This window comes from Oncorhynchus gorbuscha, linkage group LG08, assembly GCF_021184085.1.
Source record: "Oncorhynchus gorbuscha isolate QuinsamMale2020 ecotype Even-year linkage group LG08, OgorEven_v1.0, whole genome shotgun sequence".
Lineage (NCBI taxonomy): Eukaryota > Metazoa > Chordata > Actinopteri > Salmoniformes > Salmonidae > Oncorhynchus > Oncorhynchus gorbuscha.
In genome coordinates this window covers 79,556,807-79,581,012 of record NC_060180.1, presented here as the reverse complement: position 1 = coordinate 79,581,012, position 24,206 = coordinate 79,556,807, and the positions used below count along the sequence as shown (strand labels likewise).

Sequence of the window (24,206 nt, the reverse complement as noted above, 5' to 3'; positions counted from 1 at the left end):
GCATTTTGGTCTGATCCTTACGGCGATCGTGACAGTCACGTTCCGACTCTAGTTCTTGTGTTATTTGTTTGTTTTAGTTGGTCAGGACGTGAGTTGGGTGGGCATTCTATGTTCTGTGTTTCTAGGTTGGTTTTCTGTGTTCGGCCTAGTATGGTTCTCAATCAGAGGCAGGTGTCGTTAGTTGTCTCTGATTGAGAATCATACTTAGGTAGCCTGGATTTCAATGTTGTTTTGTGGGTGATTGTTTCTGTGTCTGTGTTTATTCGCTACATGGTACTGTTTCGGTTTGTTCACATTTATTGTTTTTGTATTCATAGTGTTCAGTTTATGTTTTTTAAATAAACAACCATGGACACTTACCACGCTGCGCATTGGTCCTCCGATCCCTCTCGCTTCTCCTCCTCAGATGAAGAGGAAAACCCTTACATTCTCCCCTGACACATAGACATCTCTGTAGCATCTGTTGCCCTCTTTGTGAAGAACATGCAGACAGTTTTTTTCACATTGAGATGCAAACACGCCCACATTATAGCTAAGAGTTAGTTTTGACGGGAAGTTGTTATTTTCTGAGTTTGAATTAAACACAGTAATTATTTTGATAAAGAAATTTACTGGAAACCTGGGATATGACATGTATGAAATGTTTGACTGTTTTTCATTAATTTGTCTCATATAGTAAGAAACACTTCTTTGAAGGGTCTAATCATCTCCTTAGTTTTGTTGACGTTGAGTGTGAGGTTATTTTCCTGACACCACACTCCGAGGGCCCTCACCTCCTCCCTGTAGTCCGTCTCGTCGTTGTTGGTAATCAAGCCTACCACTGTTGTGTCGTCCGCAAACTTGATGATTGAGTTGTAGGCGTGCGTGGCCACGCTGTCGTGGGTGAACAGGGAGTACAGGAGAGGGCTCAGAACGCACCCTTGTGGGGCCCCCGTGTTGAGGATCAGCGGGGAGGAGATGTTGTTGCCTACCCTCAGCACCTGGGGGCGGCCCGTCAGGAAGTCCAATACCCAGTTGCACAGGGCGGGGTCGAGACCCAGGGTCTCGAGCTTGATGACGAGCTTGGAGGGTACTATGGTGTTGAATGCCGAGCTGTAGTCGATGAACAGCATTCTCACATAGGTATTCCTCTTGTCCAGGTGGGTTAGGGCAGTGTGCAGTGTGGTTGAGATTGCATCGTCTGTGGACCTATTTGGGCGGTAAGCAAATTGGAGTGGGTCTAGGGTGTCAGGTAGGGTGGAGGTGATATGGTCCTTGACTAGTCTCTCAAAGCACTTCATGATGACGGAAGTGAGTGCTACGGGGCGGTAGTCGTTTAGCTCAGTTACCTTGGCTTTCTTGGGAACAGGAACAATGGTGGCCCTCTTGAAGCATGTGGGAACAGCAGACTGGTATAGGGATTGATTGAATATGTCCGTAAACACACCGGCCAGCTGGTCTGCGCATGCTCTGAGGGCGCGGCTGGGGGTGCCGTCTGGGCCTGCAGCCTTGCGAGGGTTAACACGTTTAAATGTCTTACTCACCTCGGCTGCAGTGAAGGAGAGACCGCATGTTTTCGTTGCAGGCCGTGTCAGTGGCACTGTATTGTCCTCAAAGCGGGCAAAAAATTATTTAGTCTGCCTGGGAGCAAGACATCCTGGTCCGTGACTGGGCTGGGTTTCTTCTTGTAGTCCGTGATTGACTGTAGACCCTGCCACATGCCTCTTGTGTCTGAGCCATTGAATTGAGATTCCACTTTGTCTTTTTCGGAGTCTGACCAGAAGACCGCCTCGTTTCCCTCTTTTTCGGAGTCGTTTTCTTGGGTCGCTGCATGCGATCCATTCCGTTGTCCTGTTTGTAAGGCAGAACACAGGATCCGCGTCGCGGAAAACATATTCTTGGTCGTACTGATGGTGAGTTGACGCTGATCTTATATTCAGTAGTTCTTCTCGACTGTATGTAATGAAACCCAAGATGACCTGGGGTACTAATGTAAGAAATAACACGTAAAAAACAAAAAACTGCATAGTTTCCTAGGAACGTGAAGCGAGGCGGCCATCTCTGTCGGCGCCGGAAGTCCATTAAGGGTAGTTATTAAGGGTAGTGATTCTAATTAAATGTTGTTATTTTAAATGGTTTTGTTTTATTTTTTGACCAGTAGTTGTGTCTTTTTACACAAAATGGGGGTGGTAACAGTCCTCTGATGTTTTGGATTGAAGTTTACAAGCCTTGAGAGAAGCCTTGTGAGAAGCCTTGTGAGAAGCCTTGAGAGAAGCCTTGTGAGAAGCCTTGTGAAGGGGTGTTTTGTTGTGTTGTTTGTTCTGTTTTGGGTCAAATCTCACCAGATTAGTTCTGCTGGACTGTGGGGATTTCTCCTGATGGGTTAGAGTTCTAACTTCCTGATCCAGGATGAAATTAACAGTGTGATGGGGAGTTTAAGACACTTTTTAAAAATGGTTACAGTTGAATGTGTTATTCTCTTTGACATATGTTTCGACATTGGTATTAAGAATTATTTGTAAAAGTAATAATTTATCATATAGTTAATGAACTGAACTAAACTGTTGTTCTGATCTGTCCTCTCTTGATGAAAGGTGACGTCAGTCGGTCTCTTCATGCATGGAAGAGATAATTGGACCGAACAGTGTGTGTACCTCAAACCATTTACATTACATTACATTTAAGTCATTTAGCAGACGCTCTTATCCAGAGCGACTTACAAATTGGTGCATTCACCTTATGACATCGAGTGGAACAGTCACTTTACAATAGTGCATCTAAATCTTAAAGGGGGGGGTGAGAGGGATTACTTATCCTATCCTAGGTATTCCTTAAAGAGGTGGGGTTTCAGGTGTCTCCGGAAGGTGGTGATTGACTCCGCTGTCCTGGCGTCATGAGGGAGTTTGTTCCACCATTGGGGGGCTAGAGCAGCGAACAGTTTTGACTGGGCTGAGCGGGAGCTGTACTTCCTCAGTGGTAGGGAGGCGAGCAGGCCAGAGGTGGATGAACGCAGTGCCCTTGTTTGGGTGTAGGGCCTGATCAGAGCCTGGAGGTACTGAGGTGCCGTTCCCCTCACAGCTCCGTAGGCAAGCACCATGGTCTTGTAGCGGATGCGAGCTTCAACTGGAAGCCAGTGGAGAGAACGGAGGAGCGGGGTGATGTGAGAGAACTTGGGAAGGTTGAACACCAGACGGGCTGCGGCGTTCTGGATGAGTTGAAGGGGTTTAATGGCACAGGCAGGGAGCCCAGCCAACAGCGAGTTGCAGTAATCCAGACGGGAGATGACAAGTGCCTGGATTAGGACCTGCGCCGCTTCCTGTGTGAGGCAGGGTCGTACTCTGCGGATGTTGTAGAGCATGAACCTACAGGAACGGGCCACCGCCTTGATGTTGGTTGAGAACGACAGGGTGTTGTCCAGGATCACGCCAAGGTTCTTCGCGCTCTGGGAGGAGGACACAATGGAGTTGTCAACCGTGATGGCGAGATCATGGAACGGGCCACCTCTAACTGGCTGAAGAAGAGCGACACAGGCCCTGTCTGCACCACTTCTACCAGAGACCTGAGTCCTGAGCCAGCAGCCTGTATGCAGCGTTCATTCAGACCTATCGACTGCTTTTCTCTCATGTCTTTTCGCAGGGGTGTGAGAGGAGTCCACGTGGAGTGAGCATGGGGAGAGATCTGCTCTAATCTTCTCTTATGTTGCAGGTATACTGGTTGACGAATGGACAAGACGTAATGGGTAGTAAAGGTGATGGTTAGGGTTACCCTAACCCAAACCCTAACCCTCAGGTGAAACATCTAAATTGGGACATTATCATGGGCCATCCACTTTGAACTGTAAAGCTATCTGAAGAAGATAATGCAGAAAAATCAGTGCCTGAAGGGGGGTTGGGGAGTTGTGCCTGAAGGGGGGTTGGGGAGTTGTGCCCAAAATGTATTTGTTAGAATTGTTTATTTGGGGGTATCAGGTTGATTGTAGAGGTCTGCACACTACATAAAATTATAGTAATTTAGAATAAGATTGCATTAAGATACTGATCTGTATTATGAAAAGAAAGTTGATAATAGAATTATACGATAATTACACTGTATGTTAATATAAATGTACATTCTGCCCACGTTGATGTGTATTAAAAAAAATGTTTTACTTTGAGTGATATAACCAATTTGAATCACTGAGCATTGTCATTTTACATTTTGGTTGGATAATTAATTGGGTTGTGATGATGATTTGGAAACTGAATGATTTCTAAAACTGAAGGATTGATTTGAGTTTACTATGTTAATAACTATATGAGTGAAGCAATAAATGTATTATGGATTGATTATTAAGATGTTATTAAGCAGGAACACAAGCAATGAGTTATTGCTTTTATGCTTCTTGGTTTATGAAGAATGTATGCATTTTCTGAGTGTGAATGAATGTTCGCAAATCTTGTAATTTTCTTTTAAGTTGAGAGGATTCTCAAAATGGGGGAATGTGAGAGCAACATTTCAAGATTGTTATAATACTTTTATTGCATCAAATGGTTGTTTTATGCAACAGAATAGAGGATTCTTAAAACTATTGTGTCAGTGTGAGGATTCTTAAAACTATTGTGTCAGTGTGAGGATTCTTAACCTCTTAGAACTCTTGCTCTATACTGCCCCTGTTGGAGAAAGTGCATGCCCATAGTAAACTGAAAATATTTATATGCATATAAAAAATATTATCGAATAGAAAACACTCTAAAGCATCTAAAACCGTTTAAATTTTGTCTCTATGTAAAGCAGAACTCACAGGGCATGCATTCTCCCAAATGCTCTCTTGTCATGGAAAAAGTTGGCCCAACTTTGACGTCATCTCACACGCACTTCCCAAACAGCTACCGCTCTGGGAACAGTCTGTACGTGTTCAGCGTGAAGCCTGCTTTCAATGGGGCTTCTCATTGTGAGAATCACGCGCTCACGGGAGTTTGAGCGAGCCGAAACCTCTCGGCCAAGCGGAAAAAAAGGTGACTGTTACACGCGCTCTGGCCGGGTGATGTATTTTCTTCAGGATCGATTAAACGACGTGTGTGTTTCTGTTCGTCCTCACGATTTCTGTGCACCTTTATAACATGTTAAATCTTAATTATGAACATATTTTGACAAGTTTACTCGACATATAATATGTAATTTCGATGTTTTGGTGCGCATCCACTTGAATTTTGCCTACATTTCGACCGAAATGTGGCTATTTTGAGAACCGAAAGACACAGACTTGAAAACTAAACGCTGGTTTGGTAAGTATAATCCCTTCCAGGTCTTTTGATGGAAGAACAGCAAAGGTAAGGGAATATTTATGTGGTAAATTTGGGTTTCTGTCGACTCCAAGATAAAGGAGCGATAATGCTAATTTTGGAGCGCCGACTCCTAGTATAGCCTAGTGAACGCAACCTGTAACGTTAAAAATAAATGTAACACAGCGATTGCATTTAGAAGAAGTGTATCTTCCTATACATATGTAAAACATGCATATTTAGTCAAAGTTTATGATGTGTATTCCTTGTTAGCTGACGTTATCTGCCGGAGCTATCGGCATTTCTCCTGACATTTTAGTAGCATTTTTTGAACGATGCATCATTGTAAACAGAGATTTATGGATATATATTGCAGATTATTGAAAAAAAATGAATGTACTGTGTAACATGTTATATTACTGTCATCTGATGAAGATTTCAAAAGGTTAGTGAAATGATTTTTCTTTTAATCCTGCGTTTGTTGATTGCATATTTTTTCCTACTTGGCTATGCAAATGAGCTATGTCTGTGGTGGTGGTTTGACATAAATATGTGCTATGTTTTCGCCGTAAAACATTTTAGAAATCTGACTTGCTGGGTAGATAAACAACTTGTTTATCTTTCATTTGAGCTATTTTACTTGTTAATGTGTGGAGGTTAAATATTTTTAGGAATATTTTTTCGCATTGTGCGTTATGCTAATGAGCTTGAGCCGTAGTCACGAACCCGGATCCGGTATTGGTAGACTATGAGGTTTTAAAACTATTGTGTCAGTGTGAACTGAAAGTGGGCCTCTAACACTGACAGGAGATTTCCGGTGTCTTTTGGGTGATAAAACCTAAAGAGACTGCATTCCAGAGCATGAGTTAATGTTTCTGTTCTATATGGTACCAGGGAGAGATGACCCCAGGGCCAGACCTTGGTCTCTACACAAAGATGTTTTTACAGCAGATACACTCTGCTGTGAATTATAAGTATATTTCATACAAGTCTTAACCTTGTGACCTATTCCATACATCTGTTGTTCATCATGTAGACTGAAAGGGTGTATCGTGGCTATAAAATACCTTTGTACTTTTGTCTCGGGGCTCTCAACGAATCATCTGAGGGTGATTCATCGATCAGCCATCATTATCAATCGATTCAATCTATGTGTTCATTGTATTGACCTGCTCCCTTATGAATAAGTGAATAAAGATTTAGTATGTATAACTCTGACTTGTAGTTTGTCTCTCCTCATTTGATAGTAAAGAAATTCACCACCACAAGATGATAACAACAGAGAGTAGCAGCGGTGTAAAAGAAGGGGGGGGGGCAATGCAAAAAAATCTGGGTAGTCATTTGATTAAGTGTTCAGGAGTCTTATGGCTTGGAGGTTGAAGCTGTTTAGAAGCCTCATGGTGCTCCGGTACCGCTCTGTAGCAGAGAGAACAGTCTATGACTAGGTTGGCTGGAGTCTTTGGCAATTTTTAGGGCCTTCCTCTGACACCTCCTGGTGTAGAGGTCCTGGATGGCAGGAAGCTTGACCCCAGTGATGTACTGGGTCATTCGCACTACCCCCTGTAGTGCTTTGCGGTCGGAGCCCAAGCAGTTGCCGTACCAGGCAGTGATGCAACCAGTCAGGATGCTCTCGATGATGCAGCTGTAGAACATTTTGAGGATCTGGGGGCCCATGTCAAACCTTTTCAGTCTCCTAAGGGGGAAAAGGTTTTGTCGTGCCCTCTTCACGACTGTCTTGGTGTGCTTGGACCATGTTAGTTTGTTGGTGATGTGGACACCAAGGAACTTGAAGCTCTCAACCTGCTTCACTACAGCCCTGTAGATGAGAATGGGGATGTGCTCAGCCTCTTTTTCCTGTGGTCCACAATCATCTCCTTTGTCTTGATCACGTTGAGGAAGAGGTTGTCCTGGCACCCGGTTGTTGTCCTGGCACCCGGCCAGGTCTCTGACCTCCTCCCTATAGGCTGTCTCATTGTTGTCAGTGATCAGGCCTACCACTATTGTGTCATCGGCAAACTTAATGATGGTGTTGGAGTCGTACCTGGCCGTGCAGTCATGAGTGAACAGGGAGTACAGGAGGGGACTGAGCATGCACCCCTGAGGGGCCCCTGTGTTGAGGATCAGCGTGGCGGGTGTGTTGTTACCTACCCTTACCAGTCCAGGATCCAGTGTCCCGTACAATGATCATATATGCTGCTGATGCTACTCTTTTTAACATACACTGAGTGTACAAAACATTAGGAACACCTCCCTAATATTGAGTTGCACCCTCTTTTGCCCTCAGAATACCTCCAACTTGTCCCAAAGCATCCCACAGTCATTTCAAGTTGGCTGGATGTCTTTTGGGTGGTGGACCATTCTTGATACATAAGGGAAACTGTTGAGCGTGAAAAACCCAACAGCGTTGCAGTTCTTAACACGCACAAACCCGTGTGCCTGGCAGCTACTGCCATTCCCTGTTCTAAGGCACTTCAATCTTTTGTCTTGCCCATTCTCCCTCTGAATGGCACACATACACAATCCATGTCTCAAGGCTTAAAAATCTTTCTTCAACCTGTCTCTTCACCATCTACACTCATTGATATATATTTAACAGGTGACATAGGGGATCATATCTTTCACATGGATTGACCTGGTCAGTCTGTCATGGAAAGAGCAGGTGTTCCTAATGTGTTGTACACCCAGTGTATATCCTTCATTTTATTTTATTTCACCTTTATTTAACCAGGTAGGCTAGTTGAGAACACCTTTATTTAACCAGGTAGGCTAGTTGAGAACAGGTTCTCATTTGCAACTGCGACCTGGCCAAGATAAAGCATAGCAGTGTGAACAGACAACACAGAGTTACACATGGAGTAAACAATTAACAAGTCAATAACACAGTAGAGAAAAAAGGGGAGTCTATATACAATGTGTGCAAAAGGCATGAGGAGGTAGGCGAATAATTACAATATTGCAGATTAACACTGGAGTGATAAATGATCAGATGATCATGTACAGGTAGAGATATTGGTGTGCAAAAGAGCAGAAAAGTAAATAAATAAAAACTGTGGGGATGAGGTAGGTGAAAATGGGTGGGCTATTTACCAATAGATTATGTACAGCTGCAGCGATCGGTTAGCTGCTCAGCTAGCTGATGTTTGAAGTTGGTGAGGGAGATAAAAGTCTCCAACTTCAGCGATTTTTGCAATTCGTTCCAGTCACAGGCAGCAGAGTACTGGAACGAAAGGCGGCCGAATGAGGTGTTGGCTTTAGGGATGATCAGTGAGATACACCTGCTGGAGCGCGTGCTACGGGTGGGTGTTGCCATCGTGACCAGTGAGCTGAGATAAGGCGGAGCTTTACCTAGCATGGACTTGTAGATGCCTAATTACCTTACCCCTTTACATATCTAACCCTACCACTCCAGTATCCCTGCATGTTGTAAAATGGTATTGGAACTTACCCTGTATATATCTTCTTTTTAAATGTATGTGTTATAGTACTACTGATATTGATTACTGCATTGTTGGGTTTGAAGCTCACAAGAAAGGCATTTCACTGTACTTGTGCACATGACAATAAGAAGTTGAAACAATCAACCCATCAACCAACCAATCAATCAATAAACCAATAAATGGATCAATCATTAAACCCATCAATCAATCAATCATCCTCTCACCTTCTCTACGAGGTACACAACCCCTTCATGACCTCTTTGAGCGGGCGGAGACCAGGCCAGAACCACGTAGTTCTTCGTTGCCTCGGTAACCACCAGGTCGGTGGGCTCACCTGGTACCACGCCCACTGAGGTGTCAACAAGGGTCAAGGGTCAGGATTATTGCAATTAACATAGTGGAGAGATCTAAAGATAATATATTCAAAGTACAGATAAAGTGTAGAACTACATGTCTAACCTGTAGCGTCTTCCTCAGTGAACTTGATCATTCCGGTGAAGGGAGCAGAGGGACCAGCTAAGATACACAGAGACAGCAGGTTACAACAGCACATTGGAACAGCACATTACAACAGCAGGTAACAACAGAAGGTAACAACAGAAGGTTACAACAGAAGGTAACAACAGCACATTACAACAGAAGGTAACAACAGAAGGTTACAACAGAAGGTTACAACAGAAGGTAACAACAGAAGGTAACAACAGAAGGTAACAACAGAAGGTAACAACAGCAGGTAACAACACCAGAACGCCGCAGCCCGTCTGGTGTTCAACCTTCCCAAGTTCTCTCACGTCACCCCGCTCCTCCGTTCTCTCCACTGGCTTCACTGGCTTCCAGTTGAAGCTCGCATCCGCTACAAGACCATGGTGCTTGCCTACGGAGCTGTGAGGGGAACGGCACCTCAGTACCTCCAGGCTCTGATCAGGCCCTACACCCAAACAAGGGCACTGCGTTCATCCACCTCTGGCCTGCTCGCCTCCCTACCACTGAGGAAGTACAGCTCCCGCTCAGCCCAGTCAAAACTGTTCGCTGCTCTGGCCCCCCAATGGTGGAACAAACTCCCTCACGACGCCAGGACAGCGGAGTCAATCACCACCTTCCGGAGACACCTGAAACCCCACCTCTTTAAGGAATACCTAGGATAGGATAAGTAATCCCTCTCACCCCCCCCTTTAAGATTTAGATGCACTATTGTAAAGTGACTGTTCCACTGGATGTCATAAGGTGAATGCACCAATTTGTAAGTCGCTCTGGATAAGAGCGTCTGCTAAATGACTTAAATGTAAATGTAAATGTAACAACAGAAGGTACCAACAGAAGGTTACAACAGAAGGTAACAACATCACGTTACAACAGAAGGTAACAACAGTACATTACAACAGAAGGTAACAACAGAAGGTAACACCAGAAGGTCACACCAGAAGGTTACAACAGAAGGTAACAACAGAAGGTAACAACATCACGTTACAACAGAAGGTAACAACAGTACATTACAACAGAAGGTAACAACAGAAGGTCACACCAGAAGGTTACAACAGAAGGTAACAACAGAAGGTAACAACAGAAGGTAACAACATCACGTTACAACAGAAGGTAACAACAGTACATTACAACAGAAGGTAACACCAGAAGGTCACACCAGAAGGTTACAACAGAAGGTAACAACAGAAGGTAACAACATCACGTTACAACAGAAGGTAACAACAGAAGGTAACACCAGAAGGTCACACCAGAAGGTTACAACAGAAGGTAACAACAGAAGGTAACAACATCACGTTACAACAGAAGGTAACACCAGAAGGTCACACCAGAAGGTTACAACAGAAGGTAACAACAGAAGGTAACAACATCACATTACAACAGAAGGTAACACCAGAAGGTCACACCAGAAGGTTACAACAGAAGGTAACACCAGAAGGTCACACCAGAAGGTTACAACAGAAGGTAACAACAGAAGGTAACAACATCACGTTACAACAGAAGGTAACAACAGCACATTACAGCAGAAGGTAACAACAGAAGGTAACAACAGCACATTACAGCAGAAGGTAACAACAGTACATTACAACAGAAGGTAACACCAGAAGGTAACACCAGAAGGTTACAACAGAAGGTAACAACAGAAGGTAACAACAGAAGGTTACAACAGAAGGTAACAACAGAAGGTAACAACAGAAGGTAACAACAGAAGGTAACAACAGAAGGTAACAACATCACGTTACAACAGAAGGTAACAACAGCACATTACAGCAGAAGGTAACAACAGAAGTTAACAACAGCACATTACAGCAGAAGGTAACAACAGAAGGTAACAACAGAAGGTAACAACAGCACTTTACAACAGAAGGTAAAAACAGAAGGTAACAACAGAAGGTAACAACAGCACTTTACAACAGAAGGTAACACCAGAAGGTAACAACAGAAGGTAACAACAGAAGGTAACAACAGAAGACAACACCAGAAGGTTACAACAGCACTTTATAACAGAAGGTAACAACAGAAGGTAACAACAGAAGGTAACAACAGAAGGTAACAACAGAAGGTAAGAACAGCACTTTACAACAGAAGGTAACAACAGAAGGTAACAACAGAAGGTAACAACAGAAGGTAACAACAGAAGGTAACACCAGAAGGTTACAACAGAAGGTAACAACAGAAGGTAACAACAGAAGGTAACAACAGCACATTATAACAGAAGGTAACAACAGAAGGTAACAACAGAAGGTAACAACAGAAGGTAACAACAGAAGGTAAGAACAGCACTTTACAACAGAAGGTAACAACAGAAGGTAACAACAGAAGGTAACACCAGAAGGTTACAACAGAAGGTAACAACAGAAGGAAACACCAGAAGGTTACAACAGAAGGTAACAACAGAAGGTAACAACAGAAGGTAACAACAGAAGGTAACAACAGAAGGTTACAACATCACATTACAGCAGAAGGTAACAACAGAAGGTAACAACAGAAGGTAACAACAGAAGGTAACAACAGAAGGTTACAACATCACATTACAGCAGAAGGTAACAACAGAAGGTAACAACAGAAGGTAACAACAGCACATTACAACAGAAGGTAACAACAGAAGGTTACAACAGAAGGTAACAACAGAAGGTAACACCAGAAGGTTACAACAGAAGGTAACAACAGAAGGTAACAACAGAAGGTAACAACAGAAGGTTACAACTTCACATTACAGCAGAAGGTAACAACAGAAGGTAACAACAGAAGGTAACAACAGCACATTACAACAGAAGGTAACAACAGAAGGTTACAACAGAAGGTAACAACAGAAGGTAACAACAGCACATTACAACAGAAGGTAACAACAGAAGGTAACAACAGAAGGTAACAACAGAAGGTTACAACAGAAGGTAACAACAGAAGGTTACAACAGAAGGTAACAACAGAAGGTAACAACAGAAGGTAACAACAGCACATTACAACAGAAGGTAACAACAGCACATTACAACAGAAGGTAACAACAGAAGGTTACAACAGAAGGTAACAACAGAAGGTAACAACAGCACATTACAACAGAAGGTAACAACAGAAGGTAACAACAGAAGGTAACAACAGAAGGTTACAACAGAAGGTAACAACAGAAGGTTACAACAGAAGGTAACAACAGAAGGTAATAACAGAAGGTAACAACAGCACATTACAACAGAAGGTAACAACATCACATTACAACAGAAGGTAACAGCAGAAGGTTACAACAGAAGGTAACAACAGAAGGTAACAACAGAAGGTAACAACAGCACATTACAACAGAAGGTAACAACAGCACATTACAACAACACATTACAACAGAAGGTAACAACAGAAGGTAACAACAGAAGGTAACAACAGAAGGTTACAACAGAAGGTAACAACAGAAGGTAACAACAGAAGGTAACAACAGCACATTACAACAGAAGGTAACAACAGCACATTACAACAGAAGGTAACAACATCACATTACAACAGAAGGTAACAACAGAAGGTTGTGGCTAACACACCTGGGGCTAACACACCTGGGGCTAACACACCTAGACTAACACATCTGGGGCTAACACACCGGGGGCTAACACACCTAGACTAACACACCTGGGGCTAACACACCTAGACTAACACATCTGGGGCTAACACACCTGGGGCTAACACACCTGGGTCTAACACACCTGGGGCTAACACACCTTGGCTAACACACCTAGACTAACACACCTGGGGCTAACACACCTGGGGCTAACACACCTGGACTAACACACCTGGGGCTAACAAACCTAGACTAATACACCTAGACTAACACACCTAGACTAACACACCTAGACTAACACACATGGACTAACACACATGGACTAATAAACCTAGACAAATACACCTGGACTAATACACCTAGACTAATACACCTGCACTAACACACCTGGACTAACACACCTGGACTAATACACCTGGACTAACACAACCTGGACTAATACACCTAGACCAGAGGTGGGCAAACTTTTTGACTCGCGGCCACAATGGGTTCTAAAATTTGACAGAGGGGCCGGGCCAGGAGCATTTGGAGGGAGTGTTTGGGCCGGATATACTAAAGCATTACATGTAGTGTGTGCAAACCTCATAGCACAGTAAGAACACTACAACCCAATTTATTAACTGTCTTTCAAATGTGAAAAATAGCACTTATCAGTTAATAAATTTGTCTCAAGGAATATGCAAGATATGGCATTTACATACTATTTCGCAGATACTGGGAGGAGGAAATGTAAATAGATTAAAATAACATACGCACTGTGATTTATCAAGATTGCGTCTGTTTTTAATAAGTTTCAATCGAAGGTGCAAAGTTAAAGAAATCTTTCAAAAACCCGCCTTCGGAGAAAGGCTTGCTAGCCTTTGCTAATTTGAATGCCAGCAAATAACTTGCCTTGGTACTTGACTCTTGAATTGCAGTTTGTCGGTGAAAAAAGTTCTGTTGACTCTGTAAATTAGCTGCCAACCTCTGAGCAGTAGCCGCCCGTTCTTGTGTTGACTGCTTGCTAGCATAGTTTGCATGCTTCGTGGCAAAGTGACGGCTGATATTGTACTCTTTGAAAACCGCAACAGCTTCTTGGCATATCAGACATACAGCCGTTGATCGGACTTCAGTGAAGAAGTATTTTGTTGTCCACTCCTTATTAAACACTCGGCATTCGCTGTCCACTTTCCTTCTCTTTGGTCCGCTCATTTTCACAGAAGGGCTTAATGGTGACGTGAAACGAAGTGAAACGAAGTGAAAATTAAAGTGAAATAAAGAGAAATACGCGCCACTCCAACAACGGTCAATGTGTTTTGAGTGTGCCATCTATTGGGGAAACGTGGGCATTGCAGGGAAAGGGGAAAAAAGGAGGTTTTTACTATAATTTGGACAAGTTCGGCGGGCCGGATTAAAAAGCCTAACGGGCCGTATGTGGCCCGCGGGCCGTAGTTTGCCCATGTCTGACCTAGACTAATACAACTGGACTAATACACCTGGACTAATACACCTGGACTAATACAACTGGACTAATACAACTGGACTAATACACCTGGACTAATACAACTGGACTAATACACCTGGACTAACACACCTGGACGAATACACCTAGACTAATACACCTGGACTAACAAACCTGGATTAACAAACCTAGACTAACAAAATCAGATTAACACACCTGAATGATTACACCTGGGATAACACAAATGTAGACTAATACACCTGGACTAACAAACCTGGATTAACAAGATCAGATTAATTCACCTGGACTAACACACCTGGGCTGGAACAAAGCCTAAACAACCAGTAGCTCTCCAGGAGGAGGTTTGGTCACTCCTTTTCTAACCAATCAGATGCTGACCTCGATGGCGAGCCCTGTCGTGGGGGTCTATGGCGGTAACGGGATCAGAGGCTCTAGAAGGTCGGCTGACCCCAGCCCGGTTGATGGCTCTGACCCGGAAGGTATAGCTCCTCCCCTCAATCAGCCCCGTTACCGGGAAACGGGCGTACTTCACAGGGGTGTCGTTACACTGAGCCCAGTGGTGGTGGCCCACCTCACACCTACACGTGCACACGCACATGCACCAGCACACACACACACACACACACACACACGCACATGCACCAGCACACACACACACACACACACACACACACACACACACACACACACACACACACACACACACACACACACACACACACACACACACACACACACACACACACACACACACACACACACAGAGAAAGAGAGAGAGAAGTACCATGGAGCTAGTCTGTCCAGGTAGATCCGACTTGAGATGTGGAGAACCACAGAGTACCATGGACCTAGTCTGTCCATGTACAGAAGGTCTAGAGATGTGGAGAACCACAGAGTACCATGGACCTAGTCTGTCCATGTACAGAAGGTCTAGAGATGTGGAGAACCACAGAAGAAGAGAGAACTAACCTTCACAGAGAGCTAGGACACCACAGAAGAACAGAAGTTCCTACCTATCAATGAAGTATCCCAAGATGGAGCTGCTTCCCTCCACCGCCGGCTGTTTCCATGTCACCACAACGTAGTCCTTGTTGGAGTCATGGCAACATACGTCCAGGGGCGCAACGGGAACACCTTCCAACTCCACCTCTTCATCTGTGACACACACAGAGGTAAACACTTGCACACACACACTTGTGAGAACACGCACTAACATTTAACTCAACCCTTCTGAATCAGAGAGGTGCGGTGGGTTGCCATAATCGATATCCACGTCTCCGGCGCCTGGGGAACAGTGGGTTAACTGCCTTGCTCAGGGGAACAGTGGGTTAACTGCCTTGTTCGGGGGAACAGTGGGTTAACTGCCTTGTTCAGGGGAACAGTGGGTTAACTGCCTTGCTCAGGGGAACACTGGGTTAACTGTCTTGCTCAGGGGAACAGTGGGTTAACTGCCTTGTTCAGGGGAACAGTGGGTTAACTGCCTTGCTCAGGGGAACACTGGGTTAACTGCCTTGCTCAGGGGAACAGTGGGTTAACTGCCTTGCTCAGGGGAACACTGGGTTAACTGCCTTGCTCAGGGGAACAGTGGGTTAACTGCCTTGCTCAGGGGAACACTGGGTTAACTGCCTTGCTCAGGGGAACAGTGGGTTAACTGCCTTGCTCAGGGGAACACTGGGTTAACTGCCTTGCTCAGGGGAACACTGGGTTAACTGCCTTGTTCAGGGGAACAGTGGGTTAACTGCCTTGCTCAGGGGAACACTGGGTTAACTGCCTTGCTCAGGGGAACACTGGGTTAACTGCCTTGCTCAGGGGAACAGTGGGTTAACTGCCTTGCTCAGGGGAACACTGGGTTAACTGCCTTGTTCAGGGGAACAGTGGGTTAACTGCCTTGTTCAGGGGAACAGTGGGTTAACTGCCTTGTTCAGGGGAACAGTGGGTTAACTGCCTTGTTCAGGGGAACAGTGGGTTAACTGCCTTGTTCAGGGGAACAGTGGGTTAACTGCCTTGCTCAGGGGAACAGTGGGTTAACTGCCTTGCTCAGGGGAACACTGGGTTAACTGCCTTGCTCAGAGGTACAGTGGGTTAACTGCCTTGTTCAGGGGAACACTGGGTTAACTGCCTTGCTCAGGGGTACAGTGGGTTAACTGCCTTGCTCAGGGTAACAGTGGGTTAACTGCCTTGCTCAGGGGCAGAACGAAAGATTTTTACCTTGTCAGCTTGGGGATTCGATCCAGCAACCTTTCGGTTACTGGCTCAAAGCTCTAACCACTAGGCTAATGCCGCCCCACTACACTACCACTCAGAACACTCAGCATTAGGTCTGTCTGTCTGTCACACATCTATCAAACCCTTTAAATCTGTCCTGTATGTCACGCCTTGGTCATTGTATCTTGTGTTTTGTTAGTTGTTTGGGTAGGCCAGGGTGTGACATGGGTTTATATGTTGTATTTCGTATTGGGGTTTGTATTAATTGGGAGTGTGTATTATTAGGGGTGTGTCTAGTTAGGCTTGGCTGCCTGAGGCGATTCCTAATTGGAGTCAGCTGATTCTAGTTGTCTCGGATTGGGAACCGTATTTAGGTAGCTTGAGTGCGCGTTGTATTTCGTGGGTGATTGTACCTGTCTTTGTGTTAGTCACCAGATAGGCTGTATTAGTTTCTTTCGTTTGTTGTTTTCTTCTTCCGTTATTTCATGTACCGTATTAGCTTCATTATAAGTCATGAGTAACCTACACGCTGCATTTCGGTCTGACTTTCTACAAACAACAGAAGAAGATCATTACAGAATCACCCACCACGATTCACAGACTGAGCAGCGTGTGAACTGGCAGGATCTGAAGGAGGACGATATGGATTATACTACGTGGGAAGAAATCGACAGGTGGGCGGCCGACCCAGGGCGTGTGCAGGAGCCCGCCTGGGATTCCCTACAGCAATGCAAAGAGGGCTATACACGTATGGAATCGAGAAGGAAAGCATTGCTATACGGAGCGAAAACTGAAGGTAACAGGGGAAAGCGCAGAGAGAGAGTGGCTGAGTCAGGAAACAGACCTGAGCCTACTCTCCCTGTTAATCGTGAAGAGCAGTTGCAATGGGAGAGAATGCATCATTTGGAGATTTGGACATGGGAGGAGGAATTAGACGGTCAAGGACCCTGGGAGCAGCCGGGAGAATATCGCCGTCCCAAGGAGGAAATAGAGGCAGCTAAAGCGGAGAGGCGTATGTATGAGGAGGCAGCACGGAGACGCGGTTGGAAACCGGAAAGTCACCCCCAAAAAATATTGGGGGGGGGGCTAAAAGGGAGAATAGTTATGCCAGGTAGGAAACCTGCGCATACTCCCTGTGCTCACCGTTGGGCTAGAGAGACCGGGCAGGCACCGTGTTATGCTATGGAGCGCACGGTGTTTCCAGTGCGGGTGCAGAGCCAGCTGCGACTTATACCAGCCCTTCCTATTGGCCGGGCTAGAGTGGGCATCGAGCCAGGTAAGCTTGGGCAGGCTCGGTGCTCTAGAGCTCCAGTGCGCCTGCACGGTCCGGTCTATCCAGAGCCACCTCTACACACCAGTCCTCCGGTAGCAGCTCCCCGCACCAGGCTTCCTGTGCGTGTCCTCGCGCCAGTACCACCAGTTCCAGCACCACGCATTAGGCCTCCAGTGCGCCTCGCCTGTTTAGCGCAGCCAGAGCTTTTCTCCTCTCCTACGCTGCCGGAGTCTCCTGTCTGTTCAGCGCCACCAGTGCTCCCAGTCGGCCCAGCGCGTCCAGTGCGCATCGCCTGTTCAGCACAGCCAGTGCTTTTCTCCCCTCCTGTGCTATCGGAGTCTCCAGCCTGTTTAGCGCAGCCAGAGCCTTTCTCCTCTCCGGCGCTGCCGGAGTCTCCTGTCTGTCCAGCGCCACCAGTGCTACCAGTCGGCCCAGCGCGTCCAGTGCGCCTCGCCTGTTCAGCGCAGCCAGAGCTTTTCTCCTCTCCTGCACTGTTGTAGTCTCCCGCCTGTTCAGCTCAGCCAGAGCCTTTCTCCTCTCCTGTGCTGCCGGAGTCTCCTGTCGGCCCAGCGTCACCAGTCTGCCAGGATCCACCAGAAGTGCCAGTCTGCCAGGATCCGCCAGAAGTGCCAGTCTGCCAAGATCTTCTAGATCGGCCAGACAACCTTAATCATCCAGGTTCACCAGCCAGCCAGGATTTACCGGAGCCTACTACCTGCCTGAGCTTCCTCTCAGTACTGAGCTTCCTCTCAGTACTAGGCTCCCTCTCTGTACTGGGCTCCCTTTCAGTACCGAGCTTCCTCTCAGTACCGAGCTTCCTCTCAGTACCGAGCTTCCCCTCAGTACCGGGCTTCCCCTCAGTACCGGGCTTCCCCTCAGTACCGGGCTTCCCCTCAGTACCGGGCTGCTTCGGTCCCGGGCTGCCCCTCTGTCCCGGGCTGCCCCTCTGTCCCGGGCTGCCCCGCTGTCCTGAGTTGCCCCTCTATCCTGAGTTACCCCTCTATCCTGAGTTGCCCCTCTGTCCCGAGCTGCCCCTCTGTCCCGAGCTGCCCCTCTGTCCCGAGCTGCCCCTCGGTCCCGAGCTGCCCCTCAGTTATGTGGGGATCAGGGTGAGGACTATTAGGCCATGGTCGGCGGAGAAGGTGGATTATCCTAGGACGCGAAGGGGAGGAACTAGGACATTAATGGAGTGGGGTCCACGTCCCGAGCCAGAAACGCCACCATGGACAGACGCCCACCCGGACCCTCCCTATGCTCTTGAGGTGCGTCCCGGAGTCCGCACCTTAGGGGGGGGGGTTCTGTCACGCCTTGGTCATTGTATCTTGTGTTTTGTTAGTTGTTTGGGTAGGCCAGGGTGTGACATGGGTTTATATGTTGTATTTCGTATTGGGGTTTGTATTAATTGGGAGTGTGTATTATTAGGGGTGTGTCTAGTTAGGCTTGGCTGCTTGAGGCGATTCCTAATTGGAGTCAGCTGATTCTAGTTGTCTCGGATTGGGAACCGTATTTAGGTAGCCTGAGTGCGCGTTGTATTTCGTGGGTGATTGTACCTGTCTTTGTGTTAGTCACCAGATAGGCTGTATTAGTTTCTTTCGTTTGTTGTTTTCTTCTTCCGTTATTTCATGTACCGTATTAGCTTCATTATAAGTCATGAGTAACCTACACGCTGCATTTCGGTCTGACTTTCTACAAACAACAGACGAAGATCATTACACTGTAGTCATTCACTGGGGATATAATAAGGTCTGCTTTACCACCCCATCCCAAAATTTTGAAAATTACACAAATATTAATTTTCACAAAGTCTGCTGCTTCAGTGTCTTTAGATATTTTTGTCAGATGTTACTATGGAATACTGAACTATAATTACAAGCATTTCATAAGTGTCAAAGGCTTTTATTGACAATTACATGAAGTTGATGCAAAGAGTCAATATTTGCAGTGTTGACCCTTCTTTTTCAATACCTCTGCAATCCGCCTGGCATGCTGTCAATTAATTTCTGGGCCACATCCTGACTGATGGCAGCCCATTCTTGCATAATCAATGCTTGGAGTTTGTCAAAAGTTGTGGGTTTTTGTTTGTCGACCACTTCTTGAGGATTAACCACAAGTTCTCAATGGGATGAAGGTCTGGGGAGTTTCCTGGCCATGGACCCAAAACATTAATGTTTTGTTCCCCGAGCCACTTAGTTAGCACTTTTGCCTAATGGCAAGGTACTCCATCATGCTGAAAAGGCATTGTTTGTCACCAAACTGTTCCTGGATGGTTGGGAGAAGTTGCTCTCGGAGGATGTGTTGGTACCATTCTTTATTCATGGCTGTGTTCTAAGGCAAAATTGTGAGTGAGCCCACTGGCTGAGAAGCAACCCCACACATGAATGGTCTCAGGATGCTTTACTGTTGGCATGACACAGGACTGATGGTAGCGCTCACCTTGTCTTCTCCGGACAAGCTTTTTTCCAGATGCCCCAAACAATTGGAAAGGGGATTCATCAGAGAAAATTATTTTACCCCAGGCCTCAGCAGTCCAATCCCTGTACCTTTTGCAGAATATCAGTCTGTCCCTGATGTTTTTCCTGATGAGAAGTGGCTTCTTTGCTGCCCTTCTTGTCACCAGGCCATCCTCCAAAAGTCTTCTCCTCACTGTGCGTGCAGATGCACTCACACCTGCCTGATGCCATTCCTGAGCAAGCCCTGCACTGGTGGTGCCCCAATCCCGCAGCTGAATCAACTTTAGGAGATGGTCCTGGCGCTTGCTGGACTTTCTTGGGCGCCCTGAAGCCTTCTTCACAACAATTGAACCGCTCTCCTTGAAGTTCTTGATGATCCGATAAATGGTTAATTTAAGTGCAATCTTACTGGCAGCAATATCCTTGCCTGTGAAGCCCTTTTTGTGCAAAGCAATGATGTCGTGTTCCCTTGCAGGTAACCATGGTTGACAGAGGAAGAACAATGATTAACACTGGTTAACACTGACCCACTAGTTAACACTGATCCACTGGTTAACACTGACCCACTGGTTAACACTGACCCACTGGTCAACACTGATCCACTGGTCAACACTGACCCACTGGTCAACACTGACCCACTGGTTAACACTGACCCACTGGTTAACACTGACCCACTGGTCAACACTGATCCACTGGTCAACACTGATCCACTGGTCAACACTGATCCACTGGTCAACACTGATCCACTGGTTAACACTGATCCACTGGTTAACACTGATCCACTGGTTAACACTGACCCACTGGTTAACACTGACCCACTGGTTAACACTGACCCACTGGTTAACACTGACCCACTAGTTAAAACTGACCCACTGGTTAACACTGACCCACTGGTTAACACTGACCCACTAGTTAAAACTGACCCACTGGTTAAAACTGACCCACTGGTTAACACTGACCCACTAGTTAACACTGACCCACTAGTTAACACTGACCCATTGGTTAACACTGACCCACTGGTTAACACTGACCCACTAGTCAACACTGACCCACTAGTTAACACTGACCCACTGGTTAACACTGACCCACTAGTTAACACTGACCCACTGGTTAACACTGACCCACTAGTTAACACTGACCCACTAGTTAACACTGACCCACTGGTTAACACTGACCCACTGGTTAACACTGACCCACTGGTTAAAACTGACCCACTGGTTAACACTGACCCACTAGTTAACACTGACCCACTGGTTAACACTGACCCACTGGTTAACATTGCCATTTGAACTGCCTTACACATGAAAAAAACACAAGCTTTTGTTGTACTTCTCCTGATCTCAGTCTTGGGACCAACGCTCAGCTGGCCTTCAGCATCATGTCTTCTCACACCGTCATTCCCTTATAATACAAACCTTGTCCTGCCTTATTGCTTACTTATGGTATTATATCCTATCATATCGTATCATATTGTATCGTACTGTTCAGTAAACCATTTCAGGTCGTACCTCTGACGAAGACGTAAGCGGAGTAGGACTGGAAGCCAGACTTGGTGTTAACTCTCAGGGTGTAGAGTCCTTCATCCTCCTTGTTAAGATGGACCAGTGTCAGGGTGGCTTTCTCTCCACTCCAGTGGGTGTGGACCCACTTGGACTCTGCCAGGGCCTTGCCTGGGGAGACACCACAGTATCAGACAGATGGACTCAGTAGTTCACAAAGGTAAAGCACAGGATAGTGTGAAATGAGGCCCAAGAACAGCTCAGTACAGCAACTTTGTGTGTGTGTGTGTGTGTGTGTGTGTGTGTGTGTGTGTGTGTGTGTGTGTGTGTGTGTGTGTGTGTGTGTGTGTGTGTGTGTGTGTGTGTGTGTGTGTGTGTGTGTGTGTGTGTGTGTGTGTGTGTGTGTGTGTGTGTGTGCGTGCGTGCGTGCGTGTGTGCGTGCGTGTCCGGACCTCTGTCATTTTTTCTAATTTGTGACTCGTTTCAGGAATCTAGGCTTATGTCGCACGTCACTACAGGAGAGGCAATTGAATATAGACATTTATTTTTTATCAAAATGCGTTTTTGAGAATAAATGCCTTCTGGAAAATGTGAACTTTCATGTGCCTTAATAACAAACTTGCATTCTACCCTTAAATTACGAGCCTAGTTGGATTAGCCACGGAAAAATACACAAACCTTCCCGCTAGCCATGATTGGCTGAGAAATGGATGGGCTGGACATGCCGGGAGATGAGCTTGGATTGGTCTGATGGGCTAGACATGCTGGGAGATGAGTTTGGATTGGTCTGATGGGCTAGACATGCTGGGAGATGAGTTTGGATTGGTCTGATGGGCTAGACATGCTGGGAGATGAGTTTGGATTGGTCTGATGGGCTTGACATGCTGGGAGATGAGCTTGGATTGGTCTGATGGGCTAGACATGCCGGGAGATGAGCTTGGATTGGTCTGATGGGCTAGACATGCCGGGAGATGAGTTTGGATTGGTCTGATGGGCTAGACATGCCGGGAGATGAGTTTGGATTGGTCTGATGGGCTAGACATGCCGGGAGATGAGTTTGGATTGGTCTGATGGGCTAGACATGCTGGGAGATGAGTTTGGATTGGTCTGATGGGCTAGACATGCTGGGAGATGAGTTTGGATTGGTCTGATGGGCTAGACATGCCAGGAGATGAGTTTGGATTGGTCTGATGGGCTAGACATGCCAGGAGATGAGTTTGGATTGGTCTGATGGGCTAGACATGCCAGGAGATGAGTTTGGATTGGTCTGATGGGCTAGACATGCCGGGAGATGAGTTTGGATTGGTCTGATGGGCTTGACATGCTGGGAGATGAGTTTGGATTGGTCTGATGGGCTAGACATGCCAGGAGATGAGTTTGGATTGGTCTGATGGGCTAGACATGCCGGGAGATGAGTTTGGATTGGTCTGCCTTGTAGCATGCTTCTGTCTATTTTTTATTATTATTTTTTTAACCTTTATTTAACCAGGCAAGTCAGTTAAGAACACATTCTTATTTTCAATGACGGCCTAGGAACAGTGGGTTAACTGCCTGTTCAGGGGTAGAACGACAGATTTGTACCTTGTCAGCTCGGGGGTTTGAACTCACAACCTTCCGGTTACTAGTCCAACGCTCTAACCACTAGGCTACGCCGCCGCCCCAGCGATCTGGTCAGTATGTGTTTATTTGTATTTATTTAACCTTGATGTAATTAGGCAAGTCAGTTAAGAACAAATTCTTATTTACAATGACGGACTACCAAAAGGCCTCCTGCGGGGACGGGGGCTGGCCTTAAAAATACAAATACAATTTCAAAGCAGAATAACTTCCCGATTGTTCCTCAACTGCAGTGTATGATATACCATTTTGTAGCTCTGGGTAGCTACTTTTATCCACTGTAAAAAACACCATTTCAAATTGTCATAAGACCAAATCAAGGCGGTCGGCACATTAGAAAAAAATATTGAAAAATACAAATATATCTTTTGTAGACAATAAAGAAAAATAAATTATGGGTCAACATCTAAATATGTCTACCAGCGATGATCAAAGCTCATAAAGCTTATATTCTTGATCTGACTGAGTTCCCATTGAGCCTATTTGCAAACAAGTGGAGTCATGAACAGTGGTTTGTTGGTTATGTTCTCCTGCGTCCTTATTTGCCTCCTGATTTGCCTTTTAGCAGCAGATTCACCACTCTGGTCAAATGGTTAACTCCACCTTCTCGCAGCACTGGCTGAGGGCCTGAGAGGTGAAACGAAATAGCCCAGCTCGCGGTCGGCTCAAGTAAGCAATAGAGACGCTACTGACAGTGTTGCGAGATGTCGGACAAAATACCATTTTAAAACTGTCCTGCAACATCTTCCGTGTCTACAGATATCCCCAAACGAAAACCGACTCTCGGAGAATGAGCGAACAACTGGTAAATAGTCGCTTATAGATATATAGTTGCTTATACAGTGCCTTGCGAAAGTATTCGGCCCCCTTGAACTTTGCGACCTTTTGCCACATTTCAGGATTCAAACATAAAGATATAAAACTGTATTTTTTTGTGAAGAATTAACAACAAGTGGGACACAATCATGAAGTGGAACTTGATTTATTGGATATTTCTAACTTTTT

General features: G+C 45.8%; 1 protein-coding gene across 1 annotated transcript in view; it reads right to left on the bottom strand.

Moving 5' to 3' along the window:
* LOC124040709 (M-protein, striated muscle-like) overlaps positions 1-24,206 on the bottom strand; it is a 115,198-nt gene that overhangs the window by 60,763 nt on the left and 30,229 nt on the right. Inside the window, exons 11-15 of the mRNA XM_046357783.1 lie at positions 21,594-21,755; positions 15,171-15,312; positions 14,536-14,735; positions 9,137-9,193; positions 8,902-9,026 (exon numbers count right to left, since the gene is read on the bottom strand). Of these exons, the coding sequence (XP_046213739.1) occupies positions 8,902-9,026; positions 9,137-9,193; positions 14,536-14,735; positions 15,171-15,312; positions 21,594-21,755 (686 nt within the window). The remainder of the gene's footprint in view (positions 1-8,901; positions 9,027-9,136; positions 9,194-14,535; positions 14,736-15,170; positions 15,313-21,593; positions 21,756-24,206) is intronic.